The following is a 27929-nucleotide window of genomic DNA, read 5'->3' as shown; positions in this document are numbered from 1 at the left end:
ATTCTAGCTATTTTTTTTTCCTTACAGCATTTAACCTTATGGGTTAATTAATTTGATATTTTAGTAGTTTGAACGCTTTTGAGCGTGGTGATACCAAACTGCGTTTTTTTTTGCTTTTTTTAAATAGGAATCTGAAGAGAGGAAAGGCGTCACTCTCTGTACCATAATAACATATTTAATTGCAAAATCATTAAAAAAATGGATGCAGGAGAATGCAGGTGCAAGAGACGACCGACGGCCGTTTCGCATACAATGGTGCTTCAATGGGTTCAAACACTCGGGAACCACTGAAGCAGCATTGTGTGCGAAACGGTGGTCGTCCATCTCTTGCACCTGCATTCTCTCACATCCATTGTTTAATGATTTTGCAATTAAATATGTTTTTATGGGACAGAAAGTGACGCCTTTCCTCTCTTCGAAGTCTTACGAGTTCCTGTATAATTGCGAGGTGTGTGCCGCTATCCTTTCAAGTCGTGTGAGTTATGAATGGTGCTGTTTTTTTTTTTCTTTTTTCTCCTTTAAACACATTGTCTTTTTTATTACTTTATTTATTATATGGGAAAAAGTTGATAATTAAATTTTTTATATATACTGAATATATAGTATATATATATTTATACTATAATTATTTATACTATATTTATATGTATACAATATATAATTTTTATTTATTTTTTCATTTATTAGTTATATAATTTTCACACCCCTTAGAGGACTTAAATATAATATATGCTGCAATACTCCTTCCAATAATCCTGTATATGGAAGAAATGGTGATCTCCTATGAAACCCAGGGAGTATGGGAGTACAAAGATGGCAGTGATTGGGGCATTTAGTTATACCGAAGCTCAGCTCCTGTGCCCGCTTCACACAGCAACACTCGACATGTATATCGCGTGTCAGGAAGGAGTTAAAAAAAATGAAAGCTGTGCTCTCATTGGTCGCATTGAACAAAAAAGTCGGTCTTTCTTATCACTTTGATAAATGAGGCCCCATGGGGAGAGAGTCATCCTCTAAAAACTAAAACTGCAACAGATTGTCCGACATGTAGATAAAGAACCAAATCAAAGAAGTTTATTCCAAAATATTGGAATTAGGTAAATTTTTTATTGATGAAAATGATCTAAAATCACACATCTGCGAGTGGCAAAAGTATGTGAACCCTTTGCTCTTAGTGCCTGGTGACAAAATCTAATATTTCCGACTCCTGTGTTTCTTTGTTTTTCTTTACTTTTAGGACTTGTGTGAGAATCTGATGTAGTTTAAGGTCAAATTTATGGTGGCAATATGGAGAATTCACAAACTTTCAATCACCTTCTTAGATCTGAATTTTGTCATTTAAACTACTCGTATCCTTATTTATTATGCCGGTGTGTGCTCAAGGCTCTAGATCTTCCTATCTGGTCCTCTCGGAGGATCCGGCGCAGTTTCAGCGGGGGGTGACCGGGCCAGGCTGGATTGTCTCAGACTTTCTCAGGAAACATTCTCCGAGGTTTTTTATCTCGTGTTTTTATGTAATCACTCTTCCAGAAGACAACACTAGGGTATCACCAGAATTGATCACGGACACTACAAAATAAAATGTGGTGAAGGGCCACAAGCTTCCGTGTTGGGGAATGTACCCACCACGTCTTTTTCAGGCAGATTCTGCCCAGAATCCATCTCAAAAAAAATCCCAGAAAATGAACATAACAGAGCAACGTAAAAACGGCACCGTAATATCCCGTCTTTTAACCACTTGAGGGTTCAGAAACTGACTTAATTCTGAATTCTTCATTGACTTAGGCTACTTTCACACATCAGTTTTTTGCCGTCAGGCAGGATCCGGCTATTTTTAGAAAAAACGGATCCGGCATAAATTTTGGAGAACTGTAGAAACGGATCAGTTTTTCTGCCGGATCCGTCTAGCAGGTTATATCTGTTTCCTGGGGGCTGGCCAATTGGATCTGAGCATGCGCAGACTTAAAAAAACGGATACGGTGGCTGGATCCGTCTTTTTCTGGATCCGGCGCATTCCGGCGCCCATAGACTTTCATTGTGGCAAAAAGCCAGAAGCGTCGGATCCGGCGCTTCCGGCTTTTTCACCGGAGACAAAAAGCGTTACAGTAGCCGTTTTTTCCAGATGCCGGAATGAGACAAGTAGCCGGATCCGGCAAAAAACGGATGAAACGCAATGCCATCCGGCGCGATCTGGCGCTAATGCAAGTCAATGGGGAAAAACTGGACCCGGCATTGCATTTCGCCGGATCCGGTTTTACAAAAAAAAAGCGTGACGGCGAAAAACTGATGTGTGAAAGAGGCCTTAAAGGGCTTATCCAGGACTTTTACTATTTTTGTGCATGGGGCTAGGAACTTACAGGTAGATATTTGCTGAATACCTGCCTGGCCCCGATCTCTGCCAGCTCACAACAGTCACGGATCACTCCTGCCAGCGATACGTCGGCTTCTGAGAGCAACGACTTCTGTTCCACCGATTGACTGCCAGCTCCCCACTTCCTAACTGCGGGGAACCAACAGTCAATCAGTTTGATGCCTGCAGTGATGGCGCGTTGAGGTAAAGGAAGAGCTACTCTGTTGACGAGAGGTGAAATGAAGCCAACTTTGCCGGCAGAAATCGACTCCATGCAGAACAGGAGTCTTAGCCCCATGCGTAAAAATAATAAAACCCTAGAAAACCTCTTTAACAGTGTAAGGTGAAAATCTCCGCCGCAAGAACGAGGGCAAAACTATCGGCAAAGTCACCTCAGGAAAACAATCATGGAATTTTTCCTCAGATTTAGGTCTAATGCAAACGTCCATTAAACATGGTCCGAGTATGGACTGCAATACACTGGGCCGGCGGTCTCCCGACCTGCAGCACGGTCGGTGACGAATCTATCAGCACTCACGTGACATTGTTTTGCCATAAGGGCAATGCAGCTAATCAACGGCCGTTGACTCCATATTTTTATGATACGTGAGAGGAACATGATATTTTTTCTCTGAGGGAGTTCTTGACCCATTTTTTCATTATTGGATGATGTTCCTCTTTATCTATTAGGTCTGTGATATATCATAGGTTGTAGCCACAAGCTGTGTCCGATGAGGTAAGAGATAGTTGTAGCAAAGCTTTGGGTCGCTGCCTGCAGAGATTATGCTGCACTTTTGAAGTTGGCCTTTTTAGGTTGTTCCTTTGGGTTTCCTAAGTCTGAAGAGAAACTCTGCCAAGACCTTGAACTCCCGAAACTTCAGGAACCTGTTTTATAAAATAAATGAAGGGAAAGATTTATTACACTCGCGGCTCCATGGCTACAACGTCGTTTCTGCTCCTTCAGAATAAAAGAGGTTGTATGAGAAAAATTCGAAGGTGGAAATTATTATTGAGATGTCCTACAAAAATTTGGACGCAAGACTTTGCTCCAAGCCTAAGGAAAGTCTTATGGGTTTTGATAGACCTTCTTAAGGCCCCATAATTTGCTGGGAAGAATATTGGAGAAAGCAAAACTCTTCTGTAACAAAGAAAAAAAAAAAGCTGATAACTAATGCTAATGATGGCGAAAATATCCTATTGAGGTCCCCAAGGACATTCTGAACCTTTAGGCTGTGTGCACACGCTGCGGATTTTGCTGCGTGTACAGTACCATGATTCCCTATGGGAATCAAAAACCGCAGTGCAGACGGTGCGGAATTTTCAGTGCGGATTATCTGCGGTTTTCAATCCGCAGAAAGAATTGACATGTCAATTCTTTCTGCGGATTCTGCTGCAGTTTGCCATCTCCTCTATTGTGGAGATGAAAAACCGCAGGGCAAAACCGCAGAGCAATCCGCAGGTAAAACCGCAGGTATTTTGACCTGCGGATTTTACAAAATCCGTGCGGATGAATCCGCACCCCAATCCGCAGCGTGTGCACACACCCTTATGCCGTGTTCCCATGTAGCGCAAATGCTGCATTTTTTGCTGCTCTTTTTTGTCTAGAAAACCTGTTGCCTTTAACAGCTCAATCATATGACAGTTATGAGGGGGCATCTGTGGCTGGACGGTTATGAGGGGGCATCTGTGGCTGGACGGTTATGAGGGGGCATCTGTGGCTGGACGGTTATGAGGGGGCATCTGTGGCTGGACGGTTATGAGGGGGCATCTGTGCCTGGATGGTTATGAGGGGGCATCTGTGGCTGGACGGTTATGAGGGGGCATCTGTGCCTGGATGGTTATGAGGGGGCATCTGTGGCTGGATTGTTATGAGGGGGCATCTGTGCCTGGATGGTTATGAGGGGGCATCTGTGGCTGGACGGTTATGAGGGGGAATCTGTGGCTGGATTGTTATGAGGGGGCATCTGTGGCTGGACGGTTATGAGGGGGCATCTGTGGCTGGACGGTTATGAGGGGGCATCTGTGGCTGGACGGTTATGAGGGGGCATCTGTGGCTGGACGGTTATGAGGGGGCATCTGTGGCTGGACGGTTATGAGGGGGCATCTGTGCCTGGATGGTTATGAGGGGGCATCTGTGGCTGGACGGTTATGAGGGGGCATCTGTGGCTGGACGGTTATGAGGGGGCATCTGTGCCTGGATGGTTATGAGGGGGCATCTGTGGCTGGACGGTTATGAGGGGGCATCTGTGGCTGGACGGTTATGAGGGGGCATCTGTGGCTGGACGGTTATGAGGGGGCATCTGTGGCTGGACGGTTATGAGGGGGCATCTGTGGCTGGACGGTTATGAGGGGGCATCTGTGCCTGGATGGTTATGAGGGGGCATCTGTGGCTGGATGGTTATGAGGGGGCATCTGTGACTGGACGGTTATGAGGGGGCATCTGTGGCTGAACGGTTATGAGGGGGCATCTGTGGCTGGACGGTTATGAGGGGGCATCTGTGGCTGGACGGTTATGAGGGGGCATCTGTGGCTGGACGGTTATGAGGGGGAATCTGTGGCTGGATTGTTATGAGGGGGCATCTGTGACTGGACGGTTATGAGGGGGCATCTGTGGCTGGACGGTTATGAGGGGGCATCTGTGGCTGGACGGTTATGAGGGGGCATCTGTGGCTGGACGGTTATGAGGGGGCATCTGTGGCTGGACGGTTATGAGGGGGCATCTGTGGCTGGATGGTTATGAGGGGGCATCTGTGCCTGGATGGTTATGAGGGGGCATCTGTGGCTGGATGGTTATGAGGGGGCATCTGTGGCTGGACGGTTATGAGGGGGCATCTGTGGCTGGACGGTTATGAGGGGGAATCTGTGGCTGGATTGTTATGAGGGGGCATCTGTGGCTGGACGGTTATGAGGGGGCATCTGTGGCTGGACGGTTATGAGGGGGCATCTGTGGCTGGACGGTTATGAGGGGGCATCTGTGGCTGGACGGTTATGAGGGGGCATCTGTGGCTGGACGGTTATGAGGGGGCATCTGTGCCTGGATGGTTATGAGGGGGCATCTGTGGCTGGATGGTTATGAGGGGGCATCTGTGACTGGACGGTTATGAGGGGGCATCTGTGGCTGAACGGTTATGAGGGGGCATCTGTGGCTGGACGGTTATGAGGGGGCATCTGTGGCTGGACGGTTATGAGGGGGCATCTGTGGCTGGACGGTTATGAGGGGGAATCTGTGGCTGGATTGTTATGAGGGGGCATCTGTGGCTGGACGGTTATGAGGGGGCATCTGTGGCTGGACGGTTATGAGGGGGCATCTGTGGCTGGACGGTTATGAGGGGGCATCTGTGGCTGGACGGTTATGAGGGGGCATCTGTGGCTGGACGGTTATGAGGGGGCATCTGTGCCTGGATGGTTATGAGGGGGCATCTGTGGCTGGATGGTTATGAGGGGGCATCTGTGACTGGACGGTTATGAGGGGGCATCTGTGGCTGAACGGTTATGAGGGGGCATCTGTGGCTGGACGGTTATGAGGGGGCATCTGTGTCTGGATGGTTATGAGGGGGCATCTGTGGCTGGATGGTTATGAGGGGGCATCTGTGCCTGGATGGTTATGAGGGGGCATCTGTGGCTGGATGGTTATGAGGGGGCATCTGTGCCTGGAAGGTTATGAGGGGGCATCTGTGCCTGGATGGTTATGAGGGGGCAACTGTGGCTGGATGGTTATGAGGGGACATCTGTGACTGGACGGTTATGAGGGGGCATCTGTGGCTGGATGGTTATGAGGGGGCATCTGTGGCTGGATGGTTATGAGGGGGCATCTGTGACTGGACGGTTATGAGGGGGCATCTGTGCCTGGATGGTTATGAGGGGGCATCTGTGGCTTGATGGTTATGAGGGGGCATCTGTGACTGGATTGTTATGAGGGGGCATCTGTGGCTGGACGGTTATGAGGGGGCATCTGTGACTGGACGGTTATGAGGGGGCATCTGTGGCTGGACGGTTATGAGGGGGCATCTGTGCCTGGATGGTTATGAGGGGGCATCTGTGGCTGGATGGTTATGAGGGGGCATCTGTGACTGGACGGTTATGAGGGGGCATCTGTGGCTGGATGGTTATGAGGGGGCATCTGTGGCTTGATGGTTATGAGGGGGCATCTGTGGCTGGATGGTTATGAGGGGGCATCTGTGACTGGAAGGTTATGAGGGGGCATCTGTGACTGGACGGTTATGAGGGGGCATCTGTGCCTGGATGGTTATGAGGGGGCATCTGTGGCTTGATGGTTATGAGGGGGCATCTGTGACTGGATTGTTATGAGGGGGCATCTGTGGCTGGACGGTTATGAGGGGGCATCTGTGACTGGACGGTTATGAGGGGGCATCTGTGGCTGGACGGTTATAAGGGGGCATCTGTGCCTGGATGGTTATGAGGGGGCATCTGTGCCTGGATGGTTATGAGGGGGCATCTGTGCCTGGATGGTTATGAGGGGGCATCTGTGGCTGGATGGTTATGAGGGGGCATCTTTGACTGGACGGTTAAGAAGGGGCATCTGTGACTGGACGGTTATGAGGGGGCATCTGTGGCTGGACGGTTATGAGGGGGAATCAGTGGCTGGACGGGTATGAGGGGGCATCTGTGGCTGGACGGTTATGAGGGGGCATCTGTGGCTGGATGGTTATGAGGGGGCATCTGTGCCTGGATGGTTATGAGGGGGCATCTGTGTCTGGATGGTTATGAGGGGGCATCTGTGCCTGGATGGTTATGAGGGGGCATCTGTGCCTGGATGGTTATGAGGGGGCATCTGTGCCTGGATGGTTATGAGGGGGCATCTGTGCCTGGATGGTTATGAGGGGGCATCTGTGCCTGGATGGTTATGAGGGGGCATCTTTGACTGGACGGTTATGAGGGGGGTTCTGTGGCTGGACGGTTAAGAAGGGGCATCTATGACTGGACAGTTATGAGGGGGCATCTGTGGCTGGACGGTTATGAGGGGGAATCAGTGGCTGGACGGTTATGAGGGGGCATCTGTGGCTGGACGGTTATGAGGGGGAATCTGTGGCTGGATGGTTATGAGGGGGCATCTGTGGCTGGACAGTTATGAGGGGGCATCTGTGGCTGGATGGTTATGAGGGGGCATCTGTGCCTGGAAGGTTATGAGGGGGCATCTGTGGCTGGGCGGTTAAGAAGGGGCATCTGTGGCTGGACGGTTATGAGGGGGCATCTGTGGCTGGACGGTTAAGAAGGGGCATCTGTGGCTGGACGGTTATGAGGGGGCATCTGTGGCTGGACGGTTATGAGGGGGCATCTGTGGCTGGACGGTTATGAGGGGGCATCTGTGGCTGGACGGTTATGAGGGGGCATCTGTGGCTGGATGGTTATGAGGGGGCATCTGTGCCTGGAAGGTTATGAGGGGGCATCTGTGGCTGAACGGTTATGAGGGGGCATCTGTAGCTGGACAGTTATGAGGGGGGCATCTGTGGCTGGACGGTTATGAGGGGGCATCTGTGGCTGGACGTTAAGAAGGGGCATCTGTGACTGGACGGTTATGAGGGGGCACCTGTGGCTGGACGGTTAAGAAGGGGCATCTGTGACTGGACGGTTATGAGGGGATATCTGTGGCTGGACGGTTATGAGGGGGCATCTGTGACTGGACGGTTATGAGGGGGCATCTGTGGCTGGACGATTATGAGGGGGCATCTGTGGCTTGATGGTTATGAGGGGGCATCTGTGGCTGGACGGTTAAGAAGGGGCATCTGTGACTGGACGGTTATGAAGGGGCATCTGTGGCTGGACGGTTATGAGGGGGCATCTGTGGCTTGATGGTTATGAGGGGGCATCTGTGGCTGGACGGTTAAGAAGGGGCATCTGTGGCTGGACGGTTATGAGGGGGCATCTGTGGCTGGACGGTTATGAGGGGGCATCTGTGGCTGGACACTTATGAGGGTCCATCTGTGGCTGGATGGTTATGAGGAGGCATCTGTGGCTGGACACTTATGAGGGTCCATATGTGGCTGGACACTTATGAGGGTCATAGAATCATAGAATCGTAGAGTTGGAAGGGACCTCCTGGGCCATCTGGTCCAACCCCCTGCTCAAAGCAGGATTCGCTAAATCATCCCAGTCAGATGTCTGTCCAGCCTCTGTTTGAAGGCTTCCATTGAAGGAGAACTCACCACTACTCGTGGCAGCTTGTTCCACTCATTGATCACTCTAACTGTCAAAAAGTTTTTTCTAATATCTAATCTGTGTCTCCTCCCATTCAGTTTCATCCCATTGCTTCTAGTCTTTCCTTGTGCAAATGAGAATAAAGTTGATCCTTCTACAATGTGACAGCCCTTTAGATATTTGTAGACAGCTATTAAGTCTCCTCTCAGTCTTCTCTTTTGCAAACTAAACATTCCCAAATCCTGCAACCTTTCCTCATAAGACAGGGTTTGCAGACCGGTCACCATTCTGGTCGCTCTTTTCTGAACTTGCTCCAGTTTGTTGATGTCTTTTTTAAAATGTGGTGCCCAAAACTGGACACAATATTCCAGATGAGGTCTGACCAAAGAGGAGTAGAGGGAAATAATGACTTCACGTGATCTAGACTGTATGCTTCTGTTAATACATCCTAGAATTGCATTTGCCTTTTTTGCTGCTGCATCACACTGTTGACTCATATTCAGTCTGTGATCTATTAGTATACCCAAGTCTTTTTTACATGTGCTGTCACTTAGCCCTATTCCTCCCAATAGGTCCATATGTGGCTGGATGGTTATGAGGAGGCAGCTGAGGCTGGACACTTATAATGGGCACCAGTGGCTGGACACTTCACAGGATTCACTCATCCATATATCGCTGTGGACGGCCCGGCACACCCACTCGCTTCATGTACAGTGCATTGATTATCAGCTTTAATACTTTATTTTTCCTATGGTGGAGCTGTAGGGGAATTGAATTCTTGCTGCCAGGTTCCTCACCGGCAACAGCTGATCACTGAGGGTCCCAGCCATGGGCCACCCCTTTAGTGTTTATCCATGCACTGTAAGAGGTGGAGACACCCCTGTTGAATTAAAGTGGGCTCAGTAAATTTTACAGGCCTGTTTACATCATCATAGATACTGATGAACCCTCCAGCCGACCGCTGGGCCCCAGACAATAATACAGAAGAGTTTTTCTTCACTGTGGAGAGTTTATAGAATTTGATTCATGTCAGTGGAGTTCATATTCCCCATGACAACCCTTACGCAAGCTTCACATGTACACTTTCTGTAAGAGATCACATGTGGAGCCAATATTTTGACATTCCCAATCCTGTACATATTTTTTGTTCTGGTATCATAAGGCCCACACCCGAGCACAGATGTGCGCGGCGCACAAAGTCCCACCGACGTATGGGCAGGATGCCATCTAAAGCCGTAAGAATAACGATAGAGTCCACGGAAACTCGTTGCAGTGAGCGCAGCAAATCCCTACAAACGTCCTAAAATCAAAAATGTCCTTTATCAGAGGAAACCATCCTGTAATAGTGCGGAGAGGCCCCCGGAAACCCAGAATGCAGCCTGTATCCGCTGCACCATGCACAGGCGGCTGCTCGGATGACCGAATCATGGAAGCAGCACTCTAGGCTTTTCCTGTAGATGTTTCCAAATTCGACCTCCAGAATGATCATAATTTCTGTGCTTTCACACAAGACGCCACATGCTCTTGAAATTCTGAATCCTGGGGCGCCACGTACAAATAAAAGCCTTTCCGTAGCGCCACTTTCCAGGAGGTTCCTGTGGTGCCCAAGAGATTTTCCAAGGTTTTCTGAAGTTTGCAAGTCCCCCATTTTCCTGGAAGCGTTATGGCATATATGGCAACTCTAAATCGGCACTTTGAGTCCATGGGTCTAGTCCATTTAGCAGATAAAGGGTTCACGGTTCGGGGGGAACAGGGTGTTGGGTAACTATTTTAGCTAATCTCTTCTGGCGAAGGGAAGAAGAATGGGCCAGTGGGGTGTAAGGCTAAAAAGCACCGGCCCTTCATGTACTGGACCAAAACCATAAGATTCAAGCTTCATGCATAATAGCCAACAGTCTTTATGATCCTGATTTTTCAAGACCATTCCTCAAAAATTTGGGTCTTTCTTGTGCTAAAAAGAGTGAGGTGCGTGGTGTCACTTGGTTTGAGGTTGTTCCCAGGCGTGGTAAGGGAGATTTTAGAATTTTAGTAAGTGCGCTTCACATTATTTGCAACGATCCAGCTTATGTATGCCACTGGCTGGGCTTACTATAATGGACACAAGGGGTGTCTACTGAGTCCTGTCTGGTAGGTCACGAAGGTCTAAGCTAAAGGAGCCCGTATGATGATGCAGTGGAATATGCTGATTGAGGTGACCACAGAGATGGCCCCATGGTCTGATGTTACATGTCCACACTCCATCATGGAGCCTGATGAACCTTCCAGCCCGACTGCTGAGCCCCCATAGAATAACATTGTTCTCCTTGTTTATGGGCACAGTAGGGTAATCAGCTCGGCGGGGTCCTGTTCTGCAGCTTTAAATAACATGCAGGGCCCCCGCCACGACCTCAATGAGGTATTCTTTAATAATCGCTGTATTCAAAAGTTGTAAAAACGTATTCATCTGAACTTGTCATTATTATTATTATTTATTTATATGGCGCCATTAATTCCACGGTGCTGTACATGAGAAGCGGGAGTTACATACAAAGTTATAGATATCACTAACAGTAAACAAATTTACAATGACAGACTGGTGCAGAGGGGAGAGGACCCTGTCCTTGCGGACTTACATTCTACGGGATAGTGGGGAAGAGACAGAAGGTCGGGGGTGCAGCAGCTCTGGTGGTGATGAGGCGGCAGCTCAGGCGGTGGTGAGGCAGCAGAATGGTTATTGCAGGCTGTAAACTTTCCTGAAAAGATGGGTTTTCAGGTTCCGTTTGAAGGATCCGAGGGTGGTGGATAATCGGACGTGTTGAGGCATGGCATTCCAGAGGATAGGGGATATTCGGGAGAAATCTTGGAGGCGGTTGTGTGAGGAACGAATAAGTGTAGAGGAGAGTAAGAGGTCTTGGGAGGATCGAAGATTACGTGAGGAAAGATATTGGGAGATTAGTTCAGAGATATAGGGAGGGGACAGGTTGTGGATGGCTTTGTAGGTCAGTGTTAGTGGTTTGAACTGGATTCTTTGAGGAATTGGGAGCCAATGGAGGGATTTGCAGAGGGGAGAGACAGGGGAGTAGAGAGGAGAGAGGTGGATTAGTCGGGTAGCAGAATTGAGGACAGACTGGAGTGGTGCAAGAGAGTTAGCAGGGAGGCCACAGAGGAGAGTGTTGAGGGCGTGTACAAGAGTTTTAGTAGATTGAGGACTGAGGAAGGGACGGATTCTGGAAATATTTTTGAGTTGGAGGCGACAGGTGACAAGAGTTTTGTGTGGTTTGAAGGACAGGGCAGAGTCGAGAGTTACTCCAAGGCAGCGGATTTCAGGTGCGGGAGAGAGCGTGATGCCGTTTACCATAATAGATAGATCGGGTAGGGAAGATACGTGAAATGGAGGAAAGATGATGAGTTCAGTTTTGTCTACGCTGAGTTTTAGGAAGCGAGAGGTGAAAAAGGAGGATATGGCTAATAGACACTCCGGGATTCTGGACAGCAAAGAGGTGACCTCTGGGCCAGAGAGGTTGATCTGAGTGTCATCTGCATATAGGTGGTACTGGAAGCCATGGGACTTTATGAGTTGTCCTAGGCCAAGAGTATAGATGGAAAATGTAGGGGCCCCAGGACAGAGCCTTGGGGGACTCCAACAGAGAGGGGGTGGGATGAGGAGGTAGTGTGGGAGTGGGAAACGCTGAATGTGCGGTCAGAAATCCAGGACAGGGCATGGTCTTTTATGCCAAGGGAAGAAAGAATCTGTAGCAGTAGGCAGTGGTCAACTGTGCCAAAGGCAGAGGACAGGTCAAGAAGGAGGAGGATGGAGAACTGTCTGTTAGCTTTGGCTGTAAGTCATTAATAATTTTGGTCAGAGCAGTTTCAGTGGAGTGGTGGGGGCGGAAGCCAGATTGCAGGATGTCAAGGAGGGAGTTAGATGAGAGGTGGGACATGCTGTTCAAGGAGTTTGGGAGCAAATGGGAGCAGTGATATGGGGCGATAGCTGGGCATAGCAGTTGGGTCAAGGTTTGATTTTTTGAGGATGGGTGTTATGGTGGCATGTTTGAGGGCAGAGGGGAAGGTACCAGAAGTTAGGGATAGGTTGAAGAGATGGGTTAGGGCTGGAATGATCATTTTAGTGAGGTTGGGGAGCAGGTGGGAAGGGATGGGGTCAAGTGCACAGGTGGTGAGTAGTGTTGAGCGATACCTTCCGATATCGTGAAATATCGGATCGGATTGGATCGGACCGATACCCAAAAAATTTCGGATATCGCCGATTCCAATACAGGAAACCAATGCAAGTCAATGGGACAGAAATATCGGAATTAAAATAAACCCTTTCTTTCCTTGTAGGTTAATTCTACATGAAGAAAAACAGCTAAGAATAATGTAGAATGTATTGGGGGAGGTGGAGGAAACATTAAAGGCATAGAGGTTTAGCCCAATCAAATGGAATAGCAGGAGTTTTTTTTCTTTTTTAAGACGTTCGTAGTTACAAAGATATTGACTATGTTAACCTTTTCTATATTTTGTCAGATATGTATGTTTCACTACTTCCATGCACTTCACCTTCTTTTTTACTTCTCCCACACTTTCTCCTTCATGATCCTCAGCAGCAGCAGCATCTTTTTCATCAACTTCTTCTTCACCTTCTTCCTATTATTCTTTTTTTTTTACATTCTTCATATTCTTCTTATTCAACTATTATTCTTCTTCATATTCTACTTCTTCATCTTCTTCCTATTCTTCTTCTTCATCATATTCTTATTTGTGACAGGCATTCCTGTAGTTGTTATCTATAAAAGTTTGAAAATTACACCTTCCGTTCTGCCTGTCACAAAAGATTTACAACAGGATTTGTCTGCGTTCAGTTTGGCCTGCAGCAGCAGGCATTTTCCAGGGGCACCACGAGGAGGAACAGACTCACCCCCATACACTGCTTAGTCTTCTTCTGCTTATAATTTAGATAATATCTTTTGCTCTGATTTTTAGTCTTATGCTTAATGTTCTTCTGCTTTTTGTTCTTCTGCTTCTTGGTCTTCTGTCTCTTGTTGTTCTGTATCTTGGTGGTTGTCTTCATGTTTGTCCTCTGGGTCATCTCTGCCTGCTCTGCATCACCCCACCCTGGCTCTACATACTGACTACTAGAGCATTGTGTACCTCCCTCCTCTGGAGAAATGTCTTCCTCCTCCATTGACTCCTCATCCTCCTCACAAAGTGTCCCCTGCCTAGGCCTTTGTGAGGAACCATGTTGCGCAGACTGTCCAGAAGCAGATTGCATTTGTGACTCCTCATCCTCCACCTCTCCCAAAACCTCCTCCCTTAGTGCTTGCAGTGTTTTTTGAAGCAGGCAGATAAGGGGACAGTCATGCTGATTAGTGCATCATCTGCACTTGCGATCCGCATGGAATCATCGAAGGCACGCAAAACGTGGCAGATGTCCTTCATAGAGGCCCACTCAGTGGTGGTGAAGTGTGAACGGCGCGCAGTGCAACTTGTTTGCGCCTGATGCAGCTGGTACTCCATTACTGCTGCCTGCTGCTCACACAACCACTCCAACATATGTAACGTTGAATTCCACCTGGTTGGTAGGTCACATATGATGCGATGTTCCGGAAGGCTGAATCGGCGCTGCAGAGCTGCAATGCGCGATCTTGCCATGCTGGAACGCCGCAAGTGAGCGCACTCTATGCAGACCTTGTGCAGCAGTGCATCAAGATCCGGATAGTCCCTCAAAAAACTCTGCACGACCAAGTTGAGCACATGTGCCAGACATGGGATGTGAGTGAGGGTGCCTAGGCCCAGAGCTGCCACCAGATTTCGGCCATTGTCACACACTACCAAGCCTGGCTGGAGATTCGCTGGCACAAACCACACGCCGCTCTCCTGCTTGATGGCATTCCAGAGCTCCTGCGCTGCGTGGCTTCGATTCCCCAAAGAAATTAATTTCAGTACGGCCTGTTGACGTTTGGCCACGGCTGTGCTAATATCGGTCATAACAGGTAAGCGTTTACGGGTCCATGTGAAGGTAGACCGTGACTGCAGCGCTGATTCTGAGGAACTGGAGTATGAGGAGGAGTCAATGTGTACAGACTGGATTCCTGCAATCCTTGGAGTTGGCAGAACACGTACAGCACCACTCGCAAGATCTGTACCCGGCTCTACAACATTAACCCAATGGGCAGTGAGGGAAAGGTATCGTCCCTGTCCATAATTACTGGTCCACGCATCGGTGGTCAGGTGGACCTTGCTACTGACAGCGTTTAGTAGCGCATGTTTAATTTTTCCCTCCACATGCTTTTGCAGGGCAGGGACTGCTTGCCTGCTGAAATAAAAGCTGCTGGGCACATTGTATTGTGGGACTGCCAATGCCATGAAGTTATGGAAGGTGTCAGTCTCCACCAGCCTGAATGAGAGCATTTCAAGGGACAGTAGTTTTGCAATGCCAGCATTCAGAGCCTGTGCTCGGGGGTGGTTTGCCGAGTTTGGCCGCCTTTTCTCCCATGCCTGTGCTACCGATGGCTGTAGAGTGGCCTGGGAGTGTGAGGATGACAGGGAACGTGGTGCTGTGGGTGTAATTACACTGGGTCTCTGTACAACAGTGCCAGAGGTTCTTCCATGGCGATCCTGTGAGGAAGCCGAACCAGCTGTGTGTGAGCTGGAGGAAGAGGCTACAACACGAGCTGAAGAGGTGGTAGGTGATGCTGTCGGTTGGCCTACGTCTTCAGTGTGTCTTTGTAACTCCACCACGTGCTTGGTCCGCACATGTTTCCACATATTTGTGGTATTGAGGTTGCTGACACTTTTCCCTCTTTTCACTTTCTGATTACACAGCTTGCACTTGCTTGACAAAGAAAATGTCATCTGCAACTGTGTCAAAAAAGGACCACGCACTGTAAGTTCTGGGAGCGCTCGTTTTGGGTTTTGGAAGAGGAATGCTCCTAACGGGTGCCGAAGTGGAGGCTACAGGCAACTGAGTCTGCCCCCTCCCTCTCCCTCCTGTCTTGGCCGTTCGGGGAATCTCTTCCACAGAGCTGCTCCCACCACCTTCCTGTACCTCACGCCATGATGGGTCAAAGACCTCATCATCTACACTACCCTCTTCAAACACCTGCTTCTCCTGGGTAGTCTCGCCAGCACCGTACGCACCAGAAAGTGGCACCTGAGTCTCATCATCTGATGCGTACTGAGGTGTGCTGACCATAGGCACTGGCCCACCCGCCTCTTCAGATTCAGAGGGACAAAGCAGTTGCGCATCACTGCGTACTCCCTCTTCTTCACATTCTAGAATGCTGCTTGGCTGGCCCCCTCTTTCCAAGCCAAGAGATTCAGAGAACAGAAGTAGAGAATGAGATGGCTCCTGTCCAGGGCTCTCTGACTGCCTGGGCAATTTGGGAGGTGGTGAAGAGACAGATGGTTGCTCTTCAGTGCTCTGGACCTGAGAGGATGTGGAAGTAATTGAAGTCGATGCATTAGCTGCCATCCATCCGACAACGGCTTCAATTTGTTCCTCCCGCAGCAGTGGGGTATGGCGAGCTCCTACAAAGCTGCGCATAAAGGACTGTTCCCTGTTAAAACTGGGGGATGCTGACTCACTGGTGCCCGCAGCAGGCACAGAATCCCCATATCCTCTCCCTGCTGAAACTCCACGCCCACGACCATGTGCCTTACTCCCTGCCTTCTTCATCTTGGTAGACTGATAAAGATAGGCAGAAAAGTACTAACGGCTTAGTGTGCTTATTCCTGAACAGCTGCTAACAGGTATAAGAAACACTAATTTTATAAAGTGTGTGGACTACACTTTAATATGAGCTAATGTGGCCTACACAACTGTCAAGTGGAGTGTTTGGTGAACTTTATTTACGTGTTTTTTTTCAAAAAAACAAAAAGGATATGACCAAAGATGTGAAAGCGATAGTATCACAAACTTTTTGGAGCTATTACAATGCAGGAAGGTAACCTACAATGCAATAGATGAAGCTCCAAAAAATAGGCTAATACTAATCTGGCTGCGGCTGCAGGGCACAAGCCAGCAAAAAGGCTCCTCCATCTACTCCTATATAGTGTTTGCAACCAATCTAGCTGGATACGGATGGAAGCACACTAATAGGAGAAATTCAGGAAAAATAAGCAGCACTACAGCAAAAAAGGACAATGTATGAGGCAGTGACGCACGCTGAGCGGACAACAACCAGAGGTGGCTGCAGAACACACTACAGCGTGAGCTGCACTCACACACAGAGACCTCACAGACAGCCGTGAACAGTGTAGAGAACTGTGCACTAGCACTGAAAGGCTGCAGAAAGGCTCCGCTGTCTACTCCTATATAGTGTTTGCAACCAAAGTAGATGGATACAGATGGATGCACACTAATAGGAGAATTAATGAAAAATGAGCAGCAATAAAACAAAAATAAATATGTATGAGGCAGTGACGCACACTGAGCGGACTACAACCAGAGGTGGTTGCACGACACACTACACCGTGAGCTGCACTCACACAGACCTTGCAGACAGCTGTGAACAGCGCTGTAAGGCAAAAGAAAGCTTCTCACAGGGGTTGCTAAAGTAGCCTGGGTAAAGCACAATATAGCAAATCGCTATCTCTAACTGTCCCCCAGAGTCAGAAGAGCAGCGTCCTGTCCCTAACTGAGTTCACAGCAGAGTGAACCCAAAATGGCGGCGGCGGCTTTTATAGTGCATCGTGACATCATTTCAGCAGCCAATCACAGCCAAGCCATTAGTTAACATGCCTACATGCCTTTCAGGATGTGCCCACACTTCTTAGTATTCCTCATTGGCTGAATCAAATCAAACTGGCTCATAGCATTATGGGAACTTCCGATTCCGGTATTCGATATGCTAAAAGTATCGGAACTCAGTATCGGAATTCCGATACCAGGAATATCGGCCGATACCCGATATTTGCAGTATCGGAATGCTCAACACTAGTGGTGAGGCGTGATTTGGAGAGGAGATGAGTAAGCTGTCCTTCAGTGATGTTGGAGATGGAGGTTATTAGGGAAGGGCAGAGGTCTGGTATGTGGAGCGGTTGGGGTGATGGAACTGTAAAGGTTTGCCTTATTTGGTCGATCTTGTTTTTGAAGTAGGTGGCAAAGTCCTCAGCAGAGATGAAGGGAGTTGGAGGTGGCAGTGGTGGGCGGAGGAGTTGTTTTGGGTTGTGGGATAATGAAGATGCAAGGTTTGTGAAATAGGTCTGTTTAGCAGAGGTGACGGCTGATTTAAATGCAAGTGTAGCTTGTTTGAAAGCAGTGAAGTCGTCTGGCAGGCGTGTTTACTTCCAACGATGCTCTGCGACCCTGGATGCTTGTCGAAGTTTTTTGGTGAGGTTGTTGTGCCAGGGTTGCCTATTGTTTTGTCGCACTTTGCCATGCATGAGAGGAGCAACTGAGTCTATGGCTGATGTGAGGGTGGCGTTGTAGAAAGCGGTGGCACTGTCCATGTTGTGGAGTGAAGATATGGAGGACAGAGGTAGAAGAGAGTCTGAGAGTCTGTGAGTGCCTAGGTGTGCGAGGTTTCTGCGAGGATGTGCTAGTGGCTGGACATAGGGGGCAGGTGAGAAGGACAAGGATGAGAAGGTGAGTAGATGGTGGTCAGATAGGGGGAAGGGAGAGGTTGTGAGATTAGATATGGAACAGAGGCGGGTGAAGATGAGGTCTAATGTATGTCCATCTGTGTGGGTGGCTGTGGAGGACCACTGAGTAAGTCCAAAGTATGAGGTAAGTGACAGGAGTTTGGAGGCTGCTGGCTGGTGGGTCATTATGTTCTCATAGGGACACAGGATTCCAGCAGAAAAATATGTAGAAAATGTAGATAGATGGATGATAGATAGATGATAGATAGATGATAGATAGATAGATAGATAGATAGATAGATAGATAGATAGATAGGATAGATGATTGATAGATAGATGACTCCTTCAATGGAAGTCTTCAAACAGAGGCCGGACAGACATCTGTTTGATCAGGAAAGATCTTTGAACAAATTATTAAACAACATGTATGTCAATACCTGGATAAGAATGAAGTGATTAAACAGAATCAGCATGGGTTTGTAACTAATAAGTCATGTCAGACTAACTTAATTTCCTTCTATGACGGTATCACTGATTGGGTGGATCAAGGAAATGCTGTAGATATAGTATATCTTGACTTCAGCAAAGCATTTGACAAAGTCTCTCATACAATCCTTATTGAAAAAATGACTAAGTATGGAATGGACAAGGCAACTGTTAGGTGGATTCATAGCTGGCTTAGTGATCGGACCCAAAGAGTGGTCGTAAATGGCTGCACATCCAGTTGGAAGAATGTCTCAAGTGGGGTACCACAGGGCTCTGTCCTGGGCCCTGTATTGTTCAACATCTTTATCAACGATTTAGATGAAGGAATTGAGGGTAAACTGATTAAATTTGCTGATGACACAAAACTAGGAGGGATAGCTAATACTAGAGAAGAGAGAGAGAGGATTCAAAGAGATATAAATAAACTGGGCAGCAACTAACAGAATGGTTTTTAACAGGGAGAAATGCAAAGTACTACATCTGGGCAATAAAAATGAAAAAAGCATATATAGAATGGGAGGAATAGGGCTAAGTGACAGCACACGTGAAAAAGACTTGGGTATACTAATAGATCACAGACTGAATATGAGTCAACAGTGTGACGCAGCAGCAAAAAAGGCAAATGCAATTCTAGGATGTATTAACAGAAGCATACAGTCTAGATCACGTGAAGTCATTATTTCCCTCTACTCCTCTTTGGTCAGACCTCATCTGGAATATTGTGTCCAGTTTTGGGCACCACATTTTAAAAAAGACATCAACAAACTGGAGCAAGTTCAGAAAAGAGCGACCAGAATGGTGACCGGTCTGCAAACCCTGTCTTATGAGGAAAGGTTGCAGGATTTGGGAATGTTTAGTTTGCAAAAGAGAAGACTGAGAGGAGACTTAATAGCTGTCTACAAATATCTAAAGGGCTGTCACATTGTAGAAGGATCAACTTTATTCTCATTTGCACAAGGAAAGACTAGAAGCAATGGGATGAAACTGAATGGGAGGAGACACAGATTAGATATTAGAAAAAACTTTTTGACAGTTAGAGTGATCAATGAGTGGAACAAGCTGCCACGAGAAGTGGTGAGTTCTCCTTCAATGGAAGTCTTCAAACAGAGGCTGGACAGACATCTGACTGGGATGATTTAGCGAATCCTGCTTTGAGCAGGGGGTTGGACCAGATGGCCCAGGTGGTCCCTTCCAACTCTACCATTCTATGATTCTATCTGTCTGGGATGGTTTAGTGAATTCTGCATTGAGCAGGGGGTTGGACATGATGACCCTGGAGGTCCCTTCCAACTCTACCATTCTATGTTCTATGACTTATCAATTATGGTGGGTAGATTTCTTGCCGTTTCCTCGCAGACATGTCTCTCTCCGGTTTCCTCGCTCTTGGCACATGAATTACTTGATGAGATTTCTTATAAACATGAGACATTTACATTCTTGCCTTATTACTTGTACATTCGTCTGGGAGTACGCTGGTGTCCCTAGGTGTAGACCTTACAGAAATTTCTGTCCTCACACAATTACTGTAGGGAATACCTGATCACTGATCACCAGAAATAAAATAATAAAGCTGTAACTTTATTATTGCACTAAGCTGAGCTGCAGTACCACCCACAATCTGAAGACAGAAGTGGCGCTGTGAATTGGAAGGAAGCAATTGTGTTTTCCTAGTTCTGGACAGTTCATAATACTTAGTTCCAGCAGTTTTTGAGGTTTTTTTGGCGTAAAAAATGCTGAATTTCCAAAAGTGACAACTAGGACTAACTAGGAAAAGTCCAGGAACTGTAGATATGAAGGATAAAAAATAACTTTTAATATACCTAATTAAAAGACAAAAGACAAACAACAAGCACTGTGCACATATAACCGTGCTCTCTAAGTACGATCTGCGATAAACTCCCTAAACTCCGTACCTGCCCGTCAGCGGAGGTTGGCACCCTAAACAGATAAGCGAGTGATGGCGCCCCCGCTCCTCGATGGCTGACCTCGAGTGTTCTAGATGTCCCTATGCTGCTGAGTCAGGCAAACAACAAGCTCTCCAGACACAGGGGACCCGGACAACAGGGTGCTTTGGCAGAAGTAGGATATGGACAGAGAAATGTGAACTGCTCAACACCAATAGAATGGCCTATAGATAGTAGATAATATCTTTGTCAGTACCTCACTAGGCTGTTCCCTGCTAGATCAAATCCTACCTGCCAGTGGAGGTTGGCACCCTACTTTTCAGAGAATATGGCACCCCCGCTCCACGCCGGCTGACCCTGGGAGTCCCTAGGATAAATATATATACTTGCATCTCCCAGGAGCAGTTTCTCTGGAAGCAGTGTAGGAATAATAACAGACCTTAACCAGATCATTGGTCCTATAGAATATACCAATGATGCATAAAACACATCACAGTATAAAGGGGGTACTTATGGTTGGTTGTTTAGTGACCTCTACGTGTTTCACCAAATGTGGATCATCGGGAGGTATCAACCCAGAGCCACTGCCATGGTTCACTGTAGGCATCACTGAGCCACCATCATGCTTCACTGTAGACAACACCAAACCCCCACCATGCTTCACTGTAAGTATCACTGAGTCCTTCACTGAAGGTATCGGCTATACTTAACTGTAGGCATCACACAGCCATTGCATTACTTCACTGTTTGCATTACAAGCCACCACCACTTTAGGCATCACTGAGTCACCACCATGCTTCACTTTAGGCATCACCGAGCCCCCACCATGCTTTCCTCTAGACATCAATGAGTCTCCTCCATGCTCCACTGTAGATATCACCAAATCCCCGCTACTCTTCACTGTAGCCATCACTGAGCTACCACCATGCTTTACTGTAGACATCACTGAGCCACAGCCATTCTTCACTGTAGGCATCACCAAGCCACCTCCATGTTTCACTGTAGGCGTCACCGAGAAACTCCACTTCCATCTGTATCTCTATCTCTGCAAAGCCTTTGTATCCTTTTTGCTGTTTGTGCAAAGCATTGATCTCTTCTCGTAACTTTTTGGACCACTCTATTAAGTGGCCATACTTCTAACATCCGATCAAACATCTCAATCAATTAACCCCTTGCCCGTCCAAGTATTTGATGTATTTTATATGAAGAAGACCTGAAGTAATGCAGCCCTTGAATATTACATCCAGTGCTAGAGACCAATGTGCTCCTAAAAGAGACTTGTTTTTGGGGCGTGAATAATTCTGAGACCGCAGTAGTAGCATTTTGTGGTGAATTTGTAGAAATTACTTGTTACATTACTTGTTTTTCGCTATTGTCATTGTCCATATCTGAATGATTTTATCCAAACAGCATAAAATTTGTAAATTTGGATCAAATGGTCCAATTTGCAATCGGGGGGTTGAGTAATATTGATTGCAACTATACATGTATAACAAGATATTATTAAAACCTGAAGGGTGTTATTACTTTTTCTTCTCTTGTTTCCAGGTTCACTGCCTACATTCTAAGGTGATCCAGGTGCCGATCTCATCACCGATGCCCGGACCACAAGATGACCATTGAGAACAATGACTGACTTGTGTCTTGGCCATTAGTGAGCGGCTGACCGGCATCTTCCCTCGTGACTGATGAAACCACGGGATAAGAGTAATGTAATAAATGTCTTATCATCATAGTATTCTGTAGTCGCTCGTGTCCAGTGTGACATGTAACCCCTGATACCTAGGAACATATGTGGATGTGTATAAAATATCGCTACCATTAGTCTAGAGTATTCATACTAAAATTATACACAGAGAACTAAATCAACCAAGCGAGTCAAAAATATTAGACATTTTTTATTGAAGAAAATAATCCAATTTCACAAGTCTGTGAGTGACAAAAGTATGTGAACCTTTGCTTTCAGTGTCAGGTGTGACCACAATGTGCATCTAAACATTTCCGGAAACTATTGATTAGTCCTGCACGTCGGATGGATCAATTTGAGCCCAATTCTCCCTACAAACCAGTTTCCCCTATGTCAGGTTGGTGGGTTTCTCCCATGACCTTTTCGCTTTAGGTCCTTCCACAACATTTCTATAGGACTAAGGTCAGGATTGTGACTTGTCCATTACAAAACTTTAACTTTCTTCTTCTTTAACCATTGTAGATTGACTTTCGTGCTTTGGGTCATTCTCTTACTGCATGTCTCATGTTCTCTTGAGATTCAGCCCATGAACAGATATCCTGACATTTTAAATTCAGAATTCATTGTTCTATCAATGATGGCAGCTGTCCTGGCCTAGATGCAGCAAAACAGGCCCAAACCTCCGGTGGGCGCCGCCATCTTAGATCTGGAAGAAAATGGCGGGCACATGCGCTATCATAGTGATCAAAATAAAAAAAATAGTACATAACCCCCCCGTTTATCACCCCCTTAGTTAGGCCAACTGTTATGAATGGGTCACCGAGGAGAAAAAAACAAAGCAAGCTAAGTCACAGAAAACCAGAGAGGTTGGTAACTATGCAGATTGCAGATCCCTGATCTCACCACACAACTAGCAGTAGCCGTGGAGCGTGCCTACGATCTTCCTAGACGCCTCGTCATGGCCTGAGGACTAATTAAGCCTAAAGCAAGAAAAGGGAAAACTAACTGCCCCAGAGCAGACCCCAAAGGAATAGATAGCCCCCACACATGCACACATGTATTGACGGTGAAACAAGATGAAGGCACAAACACAGGCAGGAAAATAGGCTGAGCAAATGATGGGGCTCAAACTAACTAGACAGGAAAGGAAAGGAGAGACACTGTCTGCAACCTGCAAAAAACCCTACAAAAATCATGACCAACATGTTAGGGCAGGTTAGGATAGGATATGGGTTGAACTAGATGGACTTAAAGTCTCCCTTCAACCTTAATAACTATGTTACTATGTTACTTCTGATAGCAAAATTAACCTTGAAGTCACTAGACTTCTCCCACTATATCAGCACTCTGAAATATTCTGAGGCAGAGCAAAAAGACACCGACCTAGTAAGGGACAAAAAGCCAATTGGCAAAAGACTGATAAATAAGAGTGGAAATTCAGCACAGGCCCCAGCAGGGGCTGACTGACCACACCAAAAAACTGAATAGACCAACAAAATCAAGTGTGAACATTAGCAGAAAAACGTAGCTTTAGATGACTGGAACAGAGCTGAAAACCAAGAGCTGACAAGCCAGAAGGAATCACCAGCAACTGAATAGGGCGTCGGCTGTCTTAAATCCAATCTGAGACTCCTGAGATCCAATCGTCATCCTCATTCTCAGGTGGCAGATCTCCACCGATCAAATCAGCCTCTCTACCTCCTGTTACCACCAGAGGGAGTCTGGAAGGAGAACTCACAACTGGTGAACCAGAGAATGAACTCACAACAGCCAACATAACGAAATAAAGAAAATATTTTTTTTTTCAGTTTTCCATTAGGGTTAGGGTTAGGGCTAGGGTTAGGGCCAGGGTTAGGGCCAGGGTTAGGGCTAGGGTTGGGGCTAGGGTTAGAGCTAGGGTTAGTGCTAGGGCTAGGGTTAGGGCTAGGGTTAGGGTTAGGGTTAGAATTAGGGTTAGGGCGAACTAGGATTAGGGTTAGAATTATGATTAGGGATTAGGGTTGGGATTAGGGTTAGGGTTGGGATTAGGGTTAGGGGTGTGTTGGGGTTAGGGTTGGAGCAAGAATTGAGGGGTTTCCATTATTTACCAACTTTGGGGGTCTAAAAAATCACTTTTGTGGAAATAAAAAAGACTTTATTTTCACAGCTCTGCATTTATAAACTTCTGTGAAACACTTGGGGGTTCAAAGTGCTCACCACACATCTAGATAAGTTCCTTGGGGGGGTCTAATTTCCAAAATGGGGTTACTTATGGGGGGTTTCCACTGTTTAGGCCCATCAGGGGCTCTGCAAATGCAACATGACGCCGCAGACCATTCCATCAAAGTCTGCATTCCAAAATGGCACTCCTTCCCTTCTAAGCTCTCCCATGCACCCAAACAGTGGTTGCCCCCCACATATGGGGTATCAGTGTAATCAGGACAAATCGCACAACACCTGTGGTGGTATGATTTCTCCTGTTATCCTTGTAAAAATAAAAATTTGGGGGCGAAAAGATCATTTTTTTGGAAAGAAAATGATTTTTTATTTTCACGTCTCTACGTTATAAACTTCTGTGAAGCACTTGAAGGTTCAAAGTGCTCACCACACATCTAGATAAGTTCCTTAATGGGTCTAGTTTCCAAAATGGGGTCACTTGTTGGAGGTTTCCACTGTTTAGGCACATTAAGGGCTCTCCGAACGCAACATGGCATCCGATCTCAATTCCAGCCAATTCTGCGTTGAAAAAGTCAAACGGCGCTCCATCCCTTGCTTGCTCGGCCGTGTGCTGAAAAAGTGGTTTACCCCCACATATGGGGTATCGGTGTATTCAAGAGAAATTGTACAACAAATTTTGTGGTTGATTTTCTCTTTTAACTCTTGTGAAAATAAAAAATTTGGTTCTGAAGTAAATTTTTTGCAAAAAAAAGTTAAATGTTAATTTTTTCTTCCACATTGCTTTAGTTCCTGTGAAGCACATAAAGGGTTAATAAACTTCTTGAATGAGCTTTTGAGCACCTTGAGGGGTCTAGTTTTTAGAATGGTGTCACTTTTGGGTATTTTCTGCCATGTACACCCCTCAAAATGACTTTAAATGTGATGTGGTCCCTAAAAAAAATGGTTTTGTAAATTTTGTTGTAAAAATGAGAAATCGCTGGTTAACTTTGAACCCTTATAACTTCCTAACAAAAAAAAATTTTGCTTCCAAAATTGTGCTGATGTAAAGGAGACATGTGGGAAATGTTATTTATTAAGAAATTTATGTGATACATCTCTCTGATTTAAGGGCATAAAAATGTAAAGTTTTAAAATTGCAAAATTTTCAAAATTTTCGCCATATTTCCATTTTTTCATAAATAAACACATGACTTATCGAAGAAATTTTACCACTAACATGAAGTACAATATGTCACGAAAAAACAGTCTCAGAATCAGCAGGATCCATTAAAGCGTTCCAGGGTTATGACCTCATAAAGTGACAGTGGTCAGAATTGTAAAAATTGGCCTGGTCATTAAGCTGCAAAATGGCTCTGTCACTAAGGGGTTAAGACTGATGAGCATCAACAACTCTTCTTCTGAGGAAATCAAAAATCTCCTATGTTCGTGTCATGATAGACTTCCAATCTTGTGTTATAAAGATTAAAATTTGATATATCCCTGTTCTTTATAAAAAAAAATAAAACAGGTCACCCACTCACCTCTTATTGTCATCCTGATTGAAAGCACCAGACTCTGACTGCACCTTCAAATTATCTGCATATCCTAAAGGTTCACATACTTTTGCAGCTCACAGACATTTGATATTGGATTATTTTCCTCAATAAAAATATGACAAAGTGTAATGTTTTTTAAACATTTATTTGATTTGGTTCTTCATCTACTCTTAGGTCTTATGTGATAATCTAATTTAGTTTTATGTAAATATATATATATAAAAAAAAAAAAATATATATATATATATATATATATATATATATATATATATATATAGCAAAAATACCAGCATAGATGAAAAAGCTCTAATAATCTAATACTGTTTTCATTCCTTACTTCCACAGAGTGATCTAGTGTCATAAGGAGCCATGGGGGACTGGACGTTCCTTGGAGAATTCCTAGAGGAAGTACAAAAACATTCCACAGTGGTAGGAAAAGTATGGCTAACCATCCTCTTCATTTTCCGAATGTTGGTTCTGGGCACTGCAGCCGAATCTTCATGGGGAGATGAGAAATCTGACTTTATGTGTGACACCACCCAACCCGGTTGTGAGAATGTCTGTTATGATAAAGCATTCCCCATTTCTCACATTCGGTTCTGGGTTCTACAGATTATTTTTGTCTCCACTCCGTCACTTCTCTACATGGGACACGCTATGCACACCGTTCGGATGGAGGAAAAAAAAAAGCTCAGGGAAGAAGAAACCAAATCCAAACAGGAGATAAATGAAGACTCCACGTATCACCAAAAAGAGTATCCCGCCGAAAAAATTGAACTTCCATATCGGGATGAGGTGAGCGGGAAGATTAGGCTTCAAGGAAGTCTACTGAACACTTACGTGTGCAGCATTCTCATCCGCACGGTGATGGAAGTGGCTTTTATTGTTGGACAATACATGCTCTACGGGGTCTTTTTGGATACACTCTACATATGTAAAAGGAAACCATGCCCCCATCCCGTCAACTGCTATGTGTCCCGGCCAACTGAGAAGAACATCTTCATCGTCTTTATGTTGGCCGTTGCCACCCTCTCGCTTTTACTTAGCTTTGTGGAGCTGTACTATCTGTTGTGGAAAAAACTCAGGCAGAGATTATCTACTCGGTCCGAGAACGGTCCCAGCCCACCTAGAGTGGCCACCATAGAACCGGAACACCGGTCACAAAATTGCACCCCACCGCCAGATTTTAACCAATGCTTGAACACAAAGGGTAAGTTTAATAACCCTTTCAACAACAGTCTGGCATCTCAGCAAAACACGGCCAACTTCGCCACCGAAAGAGTCCAAAATGAAGACGACATTTGCCAAGGGCAGTTCATCCACATTAACTATGCGCAAAGTGCTCCAGTGAACAACCATTCAACGCCCCACCAAATGCCCAACGGGTATTGCCACAGTGGACGCCGCTTGAGTAAAACAAGCCGTACGAGTAGCAAGGCTCGGTCAGACGACCTGGCGGTGTGAACTACTATGGAGATTTTTTTTAGCAATCTTTTTTTTTTGTATGTATTAATTTCGTATTTATATAACAATAGAAAACATTTTGACTTCTGGATGTAATCCCGGAATCTCATTTTGTACTGTATTTTATGCCTTAAAACATTGTGCTAAAGAACAATAAAAAGCATTTTGCCGATATACCGTAATTCATATGATTAACAATTCGTTGTCAGTAGAGGTGACCAAATTTAAGGATCCAATAGATGATAACCACTGTACAGGTGAAGTTATTACCACCATACAGTGCCTAATTACCACTAGCATACAGTGCCTAATTATCACCACCATACAGTGCCTAATTGTCACCACCATACAGTGCCTAATTACCCCCATACAGTGCCTAATTACCACCACCATACAGTGCCTAATTGTCACCACCATACAGTGCCTAATTACCCCCATACAGTGCCTAATTACCACCACCATACAGTGCCTAATTATCACCACCATACAGTGCCTAATTAACACCACCATACAGTGCCTAATTATTATCACCATACAGAGCCTAATTACCACCATACAGTGCCTAATTACCACCATACAGTGCCTAATTACCACCACACAGTGCCCAATTACCTCTATACAGTGATTAG

At 46.1% G+C, this 27929-nt stretch overlaps 1 protein-coding gene across 4 annotated transcripts in view; it reads left to right on the top strand.

The window, feature by feature from the left end:
* Nucleotides 1–27474, top strand: part of GJA5 (gap junction protein alpha 5) — a 116443-nt gene extending 88969 nt beyond the window's left edge. For 3 of the 4 annotated variants that reach the window (XM_073577199.1, XM_073577197.1, XM_073577198.1), the window contains 2 exons: nt 22006–22169; nt 26182–27474. In XM_073577199.1, coding sequence (XP_073433300.1) covers nt 26206–27300 — 1095 coding nt within the window. In that variant the 5' untranslated portion in view covers nt 22006–22169; nt 26182–26205 and the 3' untranslated portion in view covers nt 27301–27474. The remainder of the gene's footprint in view (nt 1–22005; nt 22170–26181) is intronic. The other variant, XM_073577201.1, reaches the window with a different exon arrangement.
* The last annotated feature ends 455 nt before the right edge of the window (nt 27475–27929 follow it).

The sequence above is a fragment of the Dendrobates tinctorius genome, unplaced genomic scaffold (genome assembly GCF_039654945.1).
Source record: "Dendrobates tinctorius isolate UK_male_01 unplaced genomic scaffold, ASM3965494v1 ptg000054l, whole genome shotgun sequence".
Classification (NCBI taxonomy): domain Eukaryota; kingdom Metazoa; phylum Chordata; class Amphibia; order Anura; family Dendrobatidae; genus Dendrobates; species Dendrobates tinctorius.
This window is presented reverse-complemented; position numbering and strand designations above follow the sequence as displayed.